Consider the following 17,946-nt stretch of genomic DNA (forward strand, 5'->3'; position numbering starts at 1 on the left):
GAATTGGAAGAAATTACAAGACTCAAATATCCTTTAAATACTTAATATAATTTTCTATAAAATACCACATTTTTCACATATGCATGTGATATATGATTTCTGATATACATTGTCACCTGAACATTGCAGTCGCCCTTCAAGCTGTCCATTATCTTCATAAAACCTAATTTATGATTAGCTTAGGTTACAATAATTGCAAGGCTTATGCTAAATTTCTTTAAACTATAAGAACCATATTATAATTTCTGTTTAAAATATGCAAAGTACAACCATTAAATATGTAAACAGTACACTATTAATAAAACCATGTTTAAAAGTGATTTTCAGAAAGTTCAGTACTGTAAACTGAATTCACAACTCTCCAGCCATAGCTAGCCATGCCTCAGTTTTTATGCAGTACTGTCTATGTGATATCTGCATGTAAATATTGTACAAGAATCTTCAGTACATTCACCATGAAATTTTGGATTTTAACCCCAAAACTTACTTCTTCCTGTTTGCCTAAGTCAGTGCATTACTCCACCACATACCCAATAGCTCAACCCAGAACCTTGGAGGTTTTGTGTGATTCCTCCCCATCCCTCAACTCCATCTCCAGTGATGGGTAAACCCAGTAGATTTTACTTCCTAACATATCTAGAATCTGTCCACTTCTCTCCCTCTCCATTGCCACTGCCTGAGAATCTGCACTCACCTTGTTATAGAACCACCCAAGAAACTGCCTACTTGCTGTTTTGTCCCCTGAAATTCATTCCCATCAAGCTATCAAATGATGTGTGTAAATGTAAATTTAATCATTTTGCTTAAAACCCTTTAATGCACCCCATTGCATTTGGAGTAAAATGCAAGCTTCTCCCCAGGGCCTGCGTGGTCTCTGGCCCTTCCTTACCTCTCTAACCTTTCTCAAGCGATGCTTTGTCACATCCCCTACGTGTTAGTCACACAGGCCTTCCTGAGTCCCCATGAATGCAGGACACTCACCGTTTTTCTGTATTACAGAGCCCTGTTCATCTCCTTTTAAACACCCTTCTCATCTTAGAATTATGCACGTCCAGGTTTGTTTATTGCCTATGTCTTCACCAATAGGCCGTACCTGTGTGGGGGCTGTGACTATGTCTGTTTCTTTCACTATTGTATACCCAGCACAGTGTTTGGCTCAACAAATACGTAGGTGTGGACAGTGCACCACATGGGAGATTTGGGCTGATGCTAGCAGTCAACCTGCCATCCTAGCAGCATCCAAAGGAGAAGTGCTGTGCCCTAAGGACTGACCCTCTGGGTCTGTCTGCAAATCATATCCCAGCCTATTGCTGTGGGCTGGGATTGCACATAGTGCTCCATTATCTAACTCCTTCTGCTCTGATTCATTTTATCAAACAGCTATTTAATTGTAACTTGCTTTCTATTTAATAAAAAGAAAGAAAGTGCTGAAAGATGAGTTGGTTATCTTACTCCTTTGGTACCTATATTTATTTGGTGACTTTGGTTAGTTTCAGTTTATCCATAAACTAAAATGAATTCCTTGGGAACTCAAAACAGTATCAACTTTTTGAAGTTGGAGGACTGACAACCGGGCTCTGGACTGTGGCTAATGAACCCATATATATACTTCTCAGGGGTCCCAGGCAGCCAGCAGACGTTCCCTGGCAACACTTTTTTCTTCCTGAGGCATCTTTCAAACTTCCACAGTCACATGCTATTCAACACACGAAGACTGCTGTGGAGATGCAGGATCTCGTTAACTCTAGTGGTGTCAGGAACACTTCAGTGCTCTATGTCTAGCTCAGAGAGGGTGCCCCTGGAGAAAAAGAAGACAGCTAGCACCTGGCACTCCTCGGCTTTCCTCCCACTCTGGGCTTCAGTCAGGTTTGCACACAGCTGCTCCGCTGGCTGTTCTGAGGTGTTCATCCCTCGTGGCTGACATGCACAGAGGAAATGGGGTTGTAGCCGAGCTCTAGCTGCCGCTCTCAGCAGAGCAGCTTCACACGGGCACTGAGCAAGTGGCTCTGGTGGAATGTCAGGGAGGGCTCAGAAAGCATTCTCTTCTAAGTGGGCATTGAAGATTTTCCTTTCAAGTTGATGTTGCTGCTCTTGATCTTGCCATTTATCTCCTTAAAATTTTCTACTTGTTTACCTCATTTTACTACTAATTTTCCATGACATACTTTCGGTAGATAATGGCCTCTCTGTCCATGCCATGCAGGTGTACTGGCACTCCAGTGCTCACATTCTTGGGGAGGCCATGGAGCTTTACTACGGAGGTCACCTGTGCTACGGTCCGCCCATCGAAAATGGGTTTTATTATGACATGTTCATTGAAGACAGGTAACACACTGAATACTAGCTTGTGAATGCATGTGTTTCAATTGTATTGTTTTGTAATGGTTACATACTAACTTAGTAACTATATACTGTTGGCCCTTACATAATGTGGGGTTAGGGGCACCGACGCCCATGCAGTTGAAAATCCAAGTTCAACTTGTGATTCCTCCTAAACTTAACTAATAGCCTGTTGTTAGCTAGACGCCTTAATGAAAACATAAACAGTTGAGTACCACAAACTTTGTATCTTATGTGTATTATATGCTGTATTCTTAAAATAAGCTAGAGAAAAGAGATGTTAAAATCATAAGGAAGAGAAAGTGTATTTACCATTCATTTGGAAGTGGATCAGTATAAAGCTCTTCATCTTCACGTTGAGTAGGCTGATGAGGGAGTGGAAGGGTTGGTCTTGTTGTCTCAGGGTGGCAGAGGCAGAAGAAAATCCACATATAAGTGGACCCATGCAGTTCTAACCTTTTTTTGTTCAAGGGTCAACTGTATTGCATAATATGATTACAGATTGGTTGACCAATTTTGAAAATTATTTTTAGTTTAGAAATGGTCTAAGGCATTTAATTAAAAATTATTTTTAGTCAAATCTAGTTTAGATTCAAGAGATACTTCTAAGATTGTTTTCTTTTTTGTCCCCAGAAGAATATGATATGCTATTTATCTAATCTTGGACTTGCTAGAGCACGGTATTAATTAAGACCAGAATCGAAAGCTTAATTCCTAGAGAGAGGCTAGTTTAATTCGCTCCACGATAATCAAGGACATCATTAACCTCAGCCAAACATCTCACATAGTTGAGTGCCGGACAGGGATGTTTCACAGACGCTTCACATTCCATAGGCCTATGCTTGAATCGTTAGCCAACAGCCAGCCCCGTCCACCTCCTGCCCTGAATTCCTCATAGCTCTTAAGGGTACCTCCAGCTGCCACAACCAAAACCTCTGATCCTTCTACTTCCTCCCTCCTCTTCACCACCACCCCACCATCCAGTTGTTTAATCCAGTTCTGCCAATTTTATCTCCTAAATAGTTCTCCCACCCGCCTCTCCTTCTCTCACTTCTGCCTTAAGTTAGCCCCATGGCATCTCTAGCCTGGATGACTATGGTGCATTTTGTCTTTACCTTCTCCTGCACACTGCTTAATGACCTCCCCAACCAAGCACCCAACGCTCTGTAGCTACTACTTACAGACTTGTCCAGTCTGAGCCACTATTACTTACAACCGTGAAACTGTGTTTACCTACAACACTTCTGATCTCAAAGGTGTGGGTTTTTTTCCACATCAACGGCCAGCACTCCAACTCTCTGGACACCAACGAGGTGTCTAACGATTGAACTCAATTCTGACACTATCTACGCTGAGTTAGTGCAGATCCCCCAGGTCAAGGGCTCAATCCCACAAGACTGCCCCCAGTTCAGATGCCAGCTGGAAGTCTGGGCCTTCCATACTTTTGACCTACAGGCTACAAATCGGGAGTTCCCATGACCCCATCCTTGGGTTCAATAATTTGCTAGACTGGCTCACAGAACTCAAGAAGGCACTTTACTTACCTTGCTAGTGTATTATAGTGGATGTTACAAAGGATAGAGATGAACAGCCTGATGAAAGAGATGCTTATGGTGAGGTATGTGGGAGGGGCACAGAGATGCCATGTGTCTGTGGGCGCCATGCCTCAAGCACCTGGATGTGTTCAATAACCTGGAAGCTCTGTGAGTCTCGTCATTTAGGGATTTTTATGGAGGTTTCGTTATAGAGGCACAATTGATTAAATCATTGACCATTGGTGATAACCCAATCTCTAGCCCCTCTCCTCTCCCCGAAGGAGGCGGGTGGGGATGCTGAAAGTCCCAACCCTTTAATCATGCCTTGGTCTTTCTGGTGACCAGTTCCCATTCTGAAGCTACCTAGGGGACCTAGCCACCAGTCATCTCATCAGCACACAAAAGACACTCGTATCACTCCGGAGATTTCAGGATCTTAAAAACCCTGTGCCAGAAATCTAGACGAAGACCAAATATATGTTTCTTATTGTATCACAGTATCACATCCAGTTCATCTCTTGTTAACACGGCTTTTTGCTGCCTGCTGTGTGCTCTGTGCTGGGTGCTGATGATTCAGCAGTGAAGGAACCAGTCTGTCCTCATGGAGCTAACGGTGTTTGGGGGAAGACAGCAAATGCACAAGCAGTCATCTGCTGCCTGGTGGTGATGACTATAGGAACATCAGCCAGATGTGGGAGGTGTGTGCCATGACAGGCAGGTGGGCAGGAAGGAGCAGGTGGCATTGAAGCAGACCGGAGTGGAGGGAGGGAGCAAGCCCTGAGGATGGGGATACTTATGACATCTCCAGGGAGAAGGTTCCAGGCCTCTGTGGGACTGTCCTGGTGTGGGGATATGTGTGGCTTGTTTGAGGAGTGGCAAGGAAGCTAGTGTGGCGGGAGGGAGTGAGCACTGACCGGGGGTGACTGAAAGGAAGTTAGTCCATGCATAGTGGAGGCTGAGTGCTGCTGGGAGCACTGCTACTCTGCAGTCCACACAGATCTCTCCCCGCCTTGGTTCCATAGCCAGTGAGGGCAGGGACTTGATGAGCACTCCATTTAGCTCTTGAGCAAAACTAAAGTATGTGAAGGGTAAGGAAGACCACACAAAAGAACAGGCCTCAGAGGAGCTCACAGTCCACCTGGGTGTCTCCTAGCAGGGCTTCCTGCTCCCCTTGCAGCAGAGGAGAAATGAGGCAGGTCATGGCACCTGTTGATGCCCCAGTCTCCCTCATTGAGACACAAGAGTAATGACTGTATGAACGTGTGACTTTCTGAAGTCCTGGAACAGTAAGACAGCAGATTCAAATGTGTCACTGCTGAGGCTCCAGGACAAAGGAAAGAGGGAATGCATAATATCTGGAAGATGGATGTCGGTTCTCTGCTCTTCTTTTTAGAGCAGTGTCCAGCACAGAATTGTCAGCCCTGGAGAATATATGTAAAGCCATCATCAAAGAAAAGCAACCTTTTGAAAGACTAGAAGTCAGCAAGGAAATCCTCCTCGAAATGTTTAAGGTAACTTGGGGAAACTCCTAAACCTCTTACTAGAAATATTAAAAATCAACGTAGACTAGCTTCCCCACCTTCCCCCAAATAATTAGCTGTTGCTGACCAAATTGTTCTAATTCTGTTAAGCTACTGTGAGGTTGTTACCAGTTACTTGCTGTGACATTTCCCTCCGCATCTATTTCCTGAACATTTGAGGGGAGACATAGGTAGGTAAAGGGCCAGGTGAATAATTTTCACATGTGTGTTTATAAATCTGATTAATTCTGAGTATTGTGAATATCTGTCCCCTAAATTCAACAATATTTATAATCCCATACAAAATGCTGCCTTTTTCTCTTTTCTGTGGGAGTTTTCTATTAACTTTTGTTTCAGATTTTAACCTAGAGTAACCTGTGTAAAACAGTAACTTTCTCTTTATATTTTTTTGACCAACATACTTAAATATATTCCTGATTTTATGTTTTAAAACATACATATTGGAGAAAACATACATTTTGTTTTTTATTTTGGGTTTTTTTTTTTTTTTGAGACAGAGTCTCTCTCTGCCTCCCAGGCTAGAGTGCAGTGGTACTATCTTGGCTCATTACTGTCTTGGCTCACTGCAACCTCCGCCTCCTGGGTTCAAGCAATTATCCTGTCTCAGTCCCTCAGCTGGGACTACAGGCATGTGCCACCATGCCTGGCTAATTTTTCTATCCTTTTAGTAGAGACGAAGTTTTGCCATGTTGTCCAGGCTGGTCTTGAATTCCTGACCTCAAGTGATCTACCCGCCTCAGCCTCCTAAAGTGCTGGGATTACAGGCGTGAGCCACCGCACCCAACCAAAAACATGTATTTTGAAAACACAGTATTATTAGTTTTGTGGGCTTGAATAAAAAAATAGAGTTGGTTTTGGTAAAAAGTTGCAGTATTCTTTCTGGTGCAGTAAAATATATAACATATAAAATTCACCATTTAATCCTTTCTAAGTATACAGTTCTGTGGCATTAAGTACATTGACAATGTTGTCAACCCATCACCACCATCCATCTCCAAAGCTTTTTATCTTGCCAGTCAGAAGCTCTATACCCATTAAACATTAGCTCCCCATTCCCGCCCTGCCCCCCAGCCCCTGGCCACCACCATTCCACTCTCTGTCTCTGAATTTGGTTCCTCTAGGCACTTCATATCAGTGGAATCATGACAATATTTATCCTTTTGTGACTGGCTTGTTTCACTCCGCAAAAAGTCCTCGAGATTCATCCATATTTTAATGTGTGTCAGAATCTCCTTCCTTTATAAGGTTGAATAATATTCCATTGTATGGATAGACCACATTTTGTTTATCCATTCATCCATCTATAGACACTTGGGTTGCTTCTACCTTTTGGCTACTATTGTGAACCGTGCTGCTGTGAACATGGGTGTGTAAAGTTTGGTTTGAGTCTCTGTTTTACGTCTTTTGGTAATATACTTAGAAGGGGAATTTCTGGGTCCCATGACAATTCTGTTTTTAAGTTTTGAGAACTCGCCATACCGTTTGGTGCAGTGGCTACACCATGTTACAGTCCCACCAGTGATGCACAAGAGGTTCAGTTCTTCCACATCCTTGCCAACACTTGTTTGTTTGTTTTTAATCATAGACATCCTAATGGTTGTGAAGTGGTATCTCATTGAGGTTTTGGTTTTGATTTGCATTTCTCTCATGATGGAGTAATGGTGAGCATCTTAATGTGCTTATTGGCCATTTGTGTATTTTCTTGAAGAAATGTCTTTGGAGAAATGTCTGTTGAGCTCTTTTGCCCATTTTTGAATTAGGTTTTTTGTATTTGAGTTATAAGAGTTCTTGATATATTCTGAATATCCATTTCTTAACAGATATGTGATTTGCAAATATTTAATTCTGTGGGTTGCCTTTTTTGCAACCACTTTTAAGAACTAAACACAATTAATCTTTGTTAAGGAAAATGATTTGATGTGAATATATAGATATGAAACAGGTAAATCATACAGATACGGGTTTTTCTCCCAACAACTAGCTCCTTTAAGTAGTTATTTAATATAAAGTGCCTGGTATACCCTGATAATAGTGATGGAAGCAGAAAAGAAAGGAAAAGGAAAAAAACCCTTAGTTTTATAAATATATCATCATTACGATAAACTTTGCTTTTGTTTTTATACAAGTTAATAATATAGCTGTGTCCTTGTCAGAATTTTATTGATTAATGTAGCTAAAATTAGATCTTGTAGAACAGTACTGTCCAATAGAAACATAATGGGATCCATTAGTCTGAGTTACATGTGTAACCTTAAATTTTATGGCAGCTACATTTTAAAAGTAAAAGTTGCAATTAATTTTAACAAATTTTTTAACCCAATATATAAAAAGTATAATTTCAATGGTAGCCGGTATAAAGAATGATTAGCGAATTATTTTATTCTTCTTTTTGCAACATTATACTTCCAAAGTCCAGTGTGTTTTATACTCACTGCACATCTTCTTTCAAATTAGTGGCATTTGAGGCCAGGTGTGGTGGCTCACACCTGTAATCCCAGTACTTTGGGAGGCCAAGGCAGGCGGATCACTTGAGGTCAGGAGTTTGAGACCAGGCTGGCCAACATAGTGAAACCCTGTCTCTACTAAAAATACAAAAATTAGCACATAGTAAAAATACAAAAATGAAATACAGGCATGGTGGTACGTGCCTGTAATTCCAGCTACTCGGGAGGCTGAGGCAGAATCGCTTGAACCAGGGAGACAGACATTGCAGTGAGCCAAGATGGCACCACTGCACTCTAGCCTGGGTGAGAGGGTGAGACTCTGTCTCAAAAACAACAGCAACAACAACGTCAACAACAAATTAATGGCATTTGAAATGCCCAGTAGCCACGTGGCTTGTGGCCTCCATGCTGCATGGTGTCGCTCAAGCCTGTGAGCTGTTTGTATCCCTCGTGTCTCAGCACCTAGAACATCAGTAGATGACCTTTCAGTGTTTCTTGAAAATAAGTAGTTTTCTTCATTTCAACATTGTGTGTAATAATGTGTAAATATGTTTTTCTTTGTAGTACAATAAATTTAAATGCCGCATTCTGAATGAGAAGGTTAACACTGCAACTACCACCGTGTACAGGTTTGTGTCCACACATGTTAAACGCTGCTCAGTGGTAAACTTGAAGGTGTTAGCAGTAGAGGCCGAGTTTGTTTTCTGGTTGGAGATCGATTTTTCAAGTTGTGTAGTTGATAATCTACTGTAGTTACAATCTTCAAGATGTTTTCACTGAAGAGAAATGATGATTTTCCCCTTTTTAGTAGTCAGGACAGTACTGAGACCCGTATTTTGTTTCCTGGGTGTCGGCTGTTACAGGATTTTTCTCCGTGCGAGTGATGCTGTTGGGCAAGGGGTTTCTATTCTGTCCTTCCACGTTCTTACTACTGTGGCAGTGGGGGCCATTACAAGCCATCTCCTCGGCAGTGATTCTCTGCCTCATACTTACTGTCCAGAGTGCAAGTGTCCGGAGTCCAAGTGTACAATCTTCATGCGTTAGCAGGATACTCATGATGAGACAAAAAGAAAATACTGGGAAACAAAGGCAGGATCAAATGTAAGAGGAGGCAAGTGAAGTTAATACCAGAATCACTTAGCTCTGTTCGTTTAACCTCAGGTTCCTGAGCGCCTTTTTATTTATTCGTGTGTATACGCCTTATATGTAATTGCTGTTCCCTTTTCCGTGTGTTCCGGCCATCTGGGTGCTGCTAGGACTATCACAGTACCGGCTTAGAAGACCTGGTATTTCTTTAATTATAACCACAGATATTCTCCCTCGTGGTAGTTATTTTCCACAGTCAAGGACTTATGGTTCTCTGGTTTAATTGTACTGTAAGTAAAATCATAGCCCCTTTGTGCAAAGCTATGCACGGTGCATTTCTTAAAACTTAAAAATAAATGAAAATGTAGAAAACAGGCTAAGTTTTAAATTTCTGGCTTCTAATGCTTGAGCTGTTGGGTTTTAGAACCTTACTTAGGTCAACATTGACACTTTTTGTAGTTTTTCAATTTGAATGGCTTGTATTTAATTTTTGGAAAAAAAAAAGTAAGGCTTTTCTTTTTATGGCTTTCTTTTTTTTTTTTTTTTTTTTTTTAATTTTTTGAGATGGAGTCTTTCGCTGTCGCCCAGGCTGGAGTGCGATGGTGCGTCCTCGGTTCACCGCAACCTCTGCCTCCCAGATTCAAGTGATTCTCCTGCCTCACCCTCCCAAGTAGCTGGGATTACAGGCACCCACTACCACACCCAGCTAATTTTTTATATTTTTTAGTAGAGACAGGGTTTCACTATGTTGGCGAGGCTGGTCTCGAATGCCTGACCTCGTGATCCACCTGCCTTGGCCTCCCAAAGTGCTGGGATTACAGGTGTGAGCCGCCACACCCGGCCCTGTGGCTTTCTGTTTAAAGGTTCGAGTATTGAAGCCTTTCATGCTAATTTGGCATTCCTTCCCGTATCTGAGTGTTGTTTACAAGCTCTCTCCCTAGAGAACAATACACAAAGACTGGCCATTGAAAGAGATGACATTTTCGTGTTTGCCAGTCTGTAAGCCAGTCCCTTTTTGTATTCATTGTAATTTTTAAGTTTTTAATCAGAGAATTGCATAGTTTCTTTCAGAAGATGTTCTGTGGTTTTTGAATTTAGAGGGCAGAGTGGACTCTGAGGCTAGATGAATCGCCTCTCTCCTTCACCCTAAATTAAAAGTGGCATTGCTACATATAAATAAGTGAAGTTCTACCTAAAACATAGGATATTATGGCTTATAATGAATAGTCCAAAACACTGTAACTGTGCCTGAGCATGTCCTAAATATTTCATTATAGGTGCGGTCCGTTAATTGACCTTTGCAAAGGTCCACATGTAAGACACACTGGAAAAATTAAAACCATCAAAATTTTTAAGGTAAGGATTGATTTTTTTTTGAATACAGTAAACTTAAGGTGCACTAGCTATTAAAGGATTTCAATCATATCTTTTGTAGTCTGAACATCATGATATTTTAAAATATTTCGTTCTTATTTGATGAAAACTAATAAAATCATTTAGAATTTTGATAATTAGAACACTATAGGTAGCTTTTGTTTATCATTTTACCTTATTGTAAGTGTTATAACATCTCTTTTTCATACGATATTTTATTTTAATTTTTATTTTTCTGAGACAGAGCCTTGCTCTGTTGCCCAAGCTGGAGTGCAGTGCTGTGATCTTGGCTCACTGCAATCTCTGCCTCCTAGGTTCAAGCGATTCTCCTGCCCCAGCCTCCTGAGGAGCTGGGATTACAGGCGTGCACCACCACACCCGGCTAATTTTTGTATTTTTAGTCGAGATGGGGTTTTACCACGTTGGTCAGGCTGGTCTCGAACTCCTAACCTCAGGTGATCCACCTGCCTCAGCCTCCCAAAGTGCTGGGATTATAGGCGTGAGCCACTGCGCCTGGCCTTTTTCATACACTATTTTAAAATATTGTTCTGTGTACTATGGTTTTCTTGAATAGCCCTGATGTGAACAAGAATATTTGTCTGAATGTGGAAGTAACGTACTGCAGGATAAAGAAAACAGCAGAAGGGGACAGGATGTTGTAATGGAGAAAACGTCGCTCTGGGGTTAGGAGGCAGGGGACTGATTTGGCAGACCCAGCCTTTCTTGGCTTTGATTTTCTTACAGGTAAAATGGGGCTGGCTAATGGCACTGTTCTTAATCATTGACTGTAGGTCAGCAAGACCGACCTTTACTTCCCTATACCTACCGTCTGTTCTGTCCCGTCCTTGGTGATTCTGATTGCTGCTTAGCCTTCCCTCCTTTCTGTGTGTTCTCACTGTCATTCCTAGAATCCGTAGCACACTCTACATAATTTGCTGGTTAATGGTATAATTTAGGCTGGGAAGGTTTAGTTAGAATCCATTTTAAGATTGTTCCCAGCACTACAAAAAGTCTTCTTTAAGCTTTGTTGATTTTGTTTGTTTGTTTGTTTGATTTTGAGACAAGGTCTTGGCTTTGTCACCCAGGTTGGAGTGCAGTGGCACAAACACTGCTCACTGCAGCCTCGACCTCCTGGGCTCAAACAGTCCTCCTGCCCCAGTCTCCCAAGTAGCTGGGATCACAGGCATGTGCCATCGTGCCTGGCTAGTTTTTGTATTTTCTGTACAGATGGGGTTTTGCCATGTTGTCCAGGCTAGTCTCAAACTCCTGAGCTCAAAGGATCTAACCACCTTGGCCTGAGATTATAACCACCAAAGTGCTGAGATTACAACCACCAAAGTGCTGAGATTACAGGCATGAGCCACCACGCAGGGCTGCTTTGTTGACATTATAGTGGAAAATTGCGTTCGTATTTAAGAGCAGTTTTACTTACAACTGAATGTTTGATGTATTTACCAAAATCCTGTTTGATATTTAGAATTCCTCAACATATTGGGAGGGCAATCCTGAAATGGAAACATTGCAGAGGATCTATGGAATATCCTTTCCTGATAACAAGATGATGAGAAACTGGGAAAAGTCCCAAGAGGAAGCAAAGAACCGAGATCACAGGAAGATCGGGAAGGTATGCCCCGCATCTTAATCACTAGAGATGTAATCATGCGCCAACATGGGAATGTGTCTGTCTCACAAAACTAAGTTGCTTTAAAAATAAGATTTCTTCTTCTTCTCTCCCGTTTAGCTGGCGCTGATAGTCTGCTGCCGAGTTCTTTGATTTTAATACCCCAGATGTCTTCTAACCTCTTTCCTTCCTATATCTTTTATTAATTTTTGAAAATTGTACCCTTCTCTTATTTTTGTTGTGATATAAAAATAAAGTTGTTTTTGGTGAAACCCCATCTCTACTAAAAATAAAAAAAAATTAGCTGGGCGTGGCAGTGTGCCTGTGTAGTCCCAGCTACTCTGGAAGCTGAGGCAGGAGAATCACTTGGGCCCGGCAGGCAGAGGTTGCAGTGAGCCAAGGTCGCGCCACTGCACTCCAGCCTGGGCGACAGAGTGACACTCAGTCTCAAAAAAAAAAAAGAGTTGTGTTTTACATTCTGTGCACTTTATAGCATCCTTTGTATCTGGGAGACAGAGCAGCGTGTAGAAGGAAAAAATCAGATTGGAAAGCAGCTAGGCCTGAGCTTTAGGCCCAGTCCTTCTACTCACTAGTCGTGTTAGATGATGGGCAAGCTCCGTGTCCTTGTCTTCCTTGCTGGGTAGCCTTGCAGGGTGGCTGTGAAGACAGAAACTGGATGACGGTGCTTGGTTCAGGATAGGCTCTCAGTAAGTGACAGCCATGATGATCGTCATCACCTAAAGCCCACCTCCTGCAATGAACCTTTTTGGTCTTTTCACCATGGTGTCTCCCCATGAGTGCCATACTCCAAGTGTGCCAAGTAAGAAAATTCGCAGAAAATAGCAGAAGGTGAAATAAAAGCTAAGTTCAAAGCTAATTAGGCATAAATATGAATGGAAATTTTACATATGCTGTTGCCTATATTTAGGTATGTGTTGAATGGCCTTGGAATGTCTATTACTAGAGAAGATGGAAATAACTGTTATATGTTTTATTCCCAGCATATCGTGTGTGCAGTAAATATTAAGCAATAGCAGATGACATTTGAAATGCAATCATTGTTTCAATCTAGGAACAAGAGCTTTTCTTTTTCCACGATTTGAGTCCTGGAAGCTGTTTTTTCCTTCCCAGAGGAGCCTTCATTTATAATACACTTACGGATTTCATACGAGTAAGTTAACTTTACAATGTTTTATTCTTATTCAATTCCAGTTTACATTTTTACTATTTTCTGTCATAATGAAGTGGTCAAGCATTTCCATTAATTTTACTTTGATAACATTAATAAGAATTTTGAGGTTAAAAGTGAGATACTGGCCAGACATGGTGGCTCACGCCTATAATCTCAGCACTTTGGGAGGCCGAGGTGGGCAGATCACCTGAGGTCAGGAGTTCGAGACCAGCCTGGCCAACATGGTGAAACCCTGTCTCGACTAAAAATACAAAAATTACCTGAGTGTGGTGGTGCACGCCTGTAATCCCAGCTACTCGGGAGGCTGGCAGGAGAATTGCTTGAACCCGGGAGGCAGAGGTTGCAGTGAGCCGGGATTGTGCCACTGCACTCCAGCCTGGTGACAGAGCAAGACTCCATCTCAAAGGAAAAAAAAAAAAAATGAGGTACTAGATTGTACCTTCTAATAATAACATGGAGATAATTTCTGTTTTCCCTGAATACATTCCCAGATTTCATAAAATTCACTTTTTGTCCATATAAGTTTCCAAACCATGTAGAATATAAAGGTAAGCATTAGACTAAGTGTGGCACTCCCTGTGAAAAAGAAGAAAGGAGAAAGTGTCATCTCTGGTACAGTGTTAAACCATGAAGCATTGCTTCTCCAAATGTGCTTCATGGGCCCCTGATGCTTCCCCCTGCCCATAGCATGACTCCCAGGTGATATGGCAGCTCCAGAGGAAAGAGGAAAAAACCAATAGTGCAGAATACCTACTTGTAATACAAGCTCATAGGTGGGAAAGTCCTTAGTATTTACGTGATAAGGACTGTGGAGACAGAGTTCAGAGGTGATCCGGGTGGGCTACTAGGGTTACGTTTCCATGCTTGCACTGTTTTGTCTTTCCTATAATCATTACCTAAATTTTTCACTTACTTAGTTTTTTTATGTGCCCACCACTAATTCATGCTCAGATTTCTCTCAAAAACCACCAGTCTCCTTGCAACATATTCTGCGATGATTCAGGTAATTGCTCAGTAATTTTTTTTTCAAATGTGGTCCTACTCCAGAATTAACTTGCTACTAAGATCCTTGCAAACTGATGGCTTAGGACTTCTTTTCATCATCATCTTGGCCACTCCCATCATGTCTCTTCCTATGCTGAGTTCTTTTTCCTGGTCCCTGTCTATCTCTTCATTGCTTATCTTTAATTCTCATTTGAGGATCACTTTCTTCTGTAACTTTCTGAGAAGAGAATACATGGCATGTGGCCTGTGCTGGTTATTCTCTGTTTGCTTCTCCAGTCTTGTTCTCCTTCCTTTTCTTCTCGTGCTGTGCCCCTGGAGGCAGACCTCTGTATTCTATCACCTGGGGTACACATCTTCCAGTAGGGACTGGCCAATGTGAGGCAGTGGTAGGAGATCAGAGGGTAGTGGAAGAGACTTGAAGAATCACTGAAGATTATCAGAGATTTACATTTAGGCAGGTGGTGATGACCATCACAGCTGCTGATTTGGATGTGCTGTCTTTTCTGGAAAATCAACATGGCCCCTGGCACCTTGTACTCTCAAGTTGGGAGTACAATAGATGGAGAATGAACAGAAAGCCTTTACGGTGGAATTAAGGGGATCTCTTGTTTTTTATAGATGCAAGACAGATGTGGCTGATGAACAGGAGCAGGGCCTGATTGTGAGGGTCACCAAACTGTAAAGGCATTTAAATGCACAAACCCAGTGATCTCTTATTCTAAGGTAAGGGCACTGCTTGGGAAGGCATGGGTCCCTGAGGCTTGGAATGAGAATATTTGACAGACACAGACGACACTGAGAACTTTGAATTTCTAGATACCTTTGTCTGAAGGAATTGGCCTTACCATGAAAAAAACCTTTTAGGGAATTCAGCTGTTTTTTCTGTTGGTTTTTTGTTATTATGGCTGTGTCACTTCCCATATCAAGTAATATTTTATTAGATGCCAAATATGATATTTACTTTAAGTGTAGAGGCTCTAGATGATGTTATCTCCCACTGGAGCATTCACCCTCTGCTACTGTTAAAGACTGATCATTCAGTTCAATCAGAGATTGCACTGGGTTAGGGCTGGCTTCCATTTTAATAAGATCCAACTTTTGATCTTGTTTCTGGGCCATGACCCCCTTGGGTTTCCAATTGACAAGCTGGTGGGTCTGTGTCTTTTCAGCCCCAAAGCACTGTAGGGAAGTCCATTCTACTCTTCCAATGTATTCTCTTCTTAACAAATAACTCCAAGGCTCATCTAATTACTACATTGGCTCAAAAATCCAAGATGTCATCTGAATCAGGCCTAGAGGCAGATGAGGCTCCTCGGGTGCAGTTTCTTGGCAACAGATTATCAAGTACATTTCCTCTACATTTTAAGACCTGTGAACTAAAAACTCAAGGTATCTGTCAGCCACCTCATCCTCCCATCTCCCTCACATTATAAAATGGTGCTTGAGGAAAATAATGCAATAGATAGTCTTATTCAAAAAGGAGTGGGGTAGGGTAGGAGGCACATAGTAGTCACCATCTGTAAAAATTCTGGTATCTACCAGTCATCACTGCCCCAGGGTCAAAAGATACACTTTGATTAAGATCCAGTTTTGCCCTGCATGTCTGTGATTCTGCCCTGAGTCATCCTTTCTCTTCCATAAGAAATGGCCCATAGGTGTCTTAGGGTAGCTTTCTTTAAAAAAAAAGTTATTTATTTATTTATTTATTTTATTTTTTTTTTTTGAGACAGAGTCTCACTCTGTCGCCCAGGTTGGAGTGCAGTGGTGCATTCTTGCTTCACTGCAACCTCCTGCCTCCCAGGTTCACGCCATTCTCCTGCCTCAGCCTCCCGAGCAGCTGGGACCACAGGCGCCCGCCACCACACCAGGCTTTTTGTATTCTTCGTAGAGACAGGGTTTCCCCGTGTTAGCCAGGATGGTCTCGATCTCCTGACTTCGTGATCCGCCTGCCTCAGCCTCCCAAAGTGCTGGGATTACAGGCGCGAGTCACCGCACCCGGTAAAGTGCTGGGATTACAGGCATGAGTCACCACACCCGGTAAAGTGCTGGGATTACAGGCATGAGTCACCGAGCCCGGCCTGGGGTAGCTTTGTTCTCAACCCGATTCCTTCCTGTAGAAGGCTGGGGGGATCCAAAACCCTCATTTCATTTTGTGCTGCCTTTCAATCTAAGCTAGTACAATTCCTTTAAAAACTTTGTGAGGCCTTTTCTATAAATTTATCATCAACACGATTAGACAAAAGCCACATCCACATCTTTCTGACACAGATCCTTTTTTACCTAGGAGGCTACTGTGAGACAATAGTACACTGCAGAGTCTTCAAAGCCTTCATGTTTAACTGAAAGGGTCTACAAAGCGCGCTCCTAAGACCTTCAGAAGCCTTACTAGATGCACTCATAGTGGATCATTCTGAGGTTTTCAGAGTGCCTTACAGCCCCTCCCTTAAGGTCTTTACCATAAGGCTGTGCTTTGATGATTATAATCTGAATTTGATCCATGTCCTGAAGCCTCGTGAGTCTTTTTTGGGACAGTCTAAGGATAAGAAGGTTTCATTTTTGAACCCAGCAGGTCCTGGTGGCTTTATATTTCCTCTAAACTTGGCTCAAAAAGTTAATTAGTTTATACCTTTGGTTTATACCTCTTTTCTTGTATTTTACCATAGGGAGCCAAAAATCGGCTGTCATTTTCTACATTCTGCCTGGACATCTCCCCAGCTAAGTCCATGAGTTCTTTGGGTACCCTTTCTGTTTTCCATGTTACTTCTGGTGACAGTGTTACCCACCATCTGTTTCTGGCTTCTCGTGATAAGAATCCCTTCTAGCTTCTGCCCACCATCGGGCCCCAAAGCTACGTGTTTTAGGTTACTGTTATGTCAGCTGAAGAATCACGAGGTTCATAAAATTGTAAAGGAGAGCTTCATTTCTTCTGAGGGGTTGCAGCCTGAAATCCTGCAGGCTGGGAAGCTTCGTAGCTTCTGGCAGAAACCAGAAGCAGGCATTTCAAGGGAGGGAAAAGTAAGATGGGAATTTATGCTGATGAGATTGGCCAAGTATAAATATTTAATAGGTTATAAGAAGAGCTATGAATATTCACAAAGGGGGGACATGTATATACATAGTAAGCAAACATGCATGTTACATGCATCCCTTGTTCACTTTGGGGTGGAGATTTAATGCATTTAAATTAGGCTGTATAACCAAAAGGTCAAACGGAGGACACAGAGGCATCCCGTGTGCAGCCTTTGTAAACCAACCAGAACCAGTACATGGTGAGTGGTCTTTTAACAGGAAGGAATGCTGCTCAGTTGTGTAAATCAGTGGTGGAACAAGTCTTTCAAAAGGGCTTGTTTCTGTTTAACTCTTAGGAAAGAAAGCCTAGTGGTTGTTAGTGACAGAGTGGGTATAATTAGGCATGTCCAACCTCCTGTCACTGCCAGTAACTCAGTTTTTAAGGTTTCTCTGGGGTCCTTTGGCCAAGAGGGTGTCTATTCAGTCAGTTGGGGAGCTTAGGATTTTATTTTTATTTCTCAGTTATAGCAGTACCTACATCCAGTGCAAAATTCTGTTCTGGATGGCTATTGCAACATAGCAAAGCATCCCAGAACTTAATAGTTTAAAACTGCCATTTCATCATTACTGTCTTTCATAGTTCCAAATTTTAGGCTCCTCTGGGTGGTTCTTGGATTGGGTCCCTTACATGACTGTATTCAGGTAGAGTCTTGTGCCAGGGTTATTGATTGAAGAATGTCCCCTTCCCGTCATAGACTAAAAACATCAGGCATTGGCAAGAATGTGGAGCAAGTATAAC

The 17,946-nt window shown here is 42.1% G+C and overlaps 1 protein-coding gene across 1 annotated transcript in view; it reads left to right on the forward strand.

Annotated features, from left to right (window-relative positions):
• Window positions 1-17,946, forward strand: part of TARS3 (threonyl-tRNA synthetase 3) — a 70,362-nt gene that overhangs the window by 9,958 nt on the left and 42,458 nt on the right. The window contains exons 5-10 of the mRNA XM_032174323.2: window positions 2,204-2,325; window positions 5,269-5,386; window positions 8,425-8,489; window positions 10,224-10,302; window positions 11,798-11,944; window positions 13,014-13,112. Coding sequence (XP_032030214.1) covers window positions 2,204-2,325; window positions 5,269-5,386; window positions 8,425-8,489; window positions 10,224-10,302; window positions 11,798-11,944; window positions 13,014-13,112 — 630 coding nt within the window. The remainder of the gene's footprint in view (window positions 1-2,203; window positions 2,326-5,268; window positions 5,387-8,424; window positions 8,490-10,223; window positions 10,303-11,797; window positions 11,945-13,013; window positions 13,113-17,946) is intronic.

The sequence above is a fragment of the Hylobates moloch genome, unplaced genomic scaffold, assembly GCF_009828535.3.
Source record: "Hylobates moloch isolate HMO894 unplaced genomic scaffold, HMol_V3 SCAFFOLD_14, whole genome shotgun sequence".
Lineage (NCBI taxonomy): Eukaryota > Metazoa > Chordata > Mammalia > Primates > Hylobatidae > Hylobates > Hylobates moloch.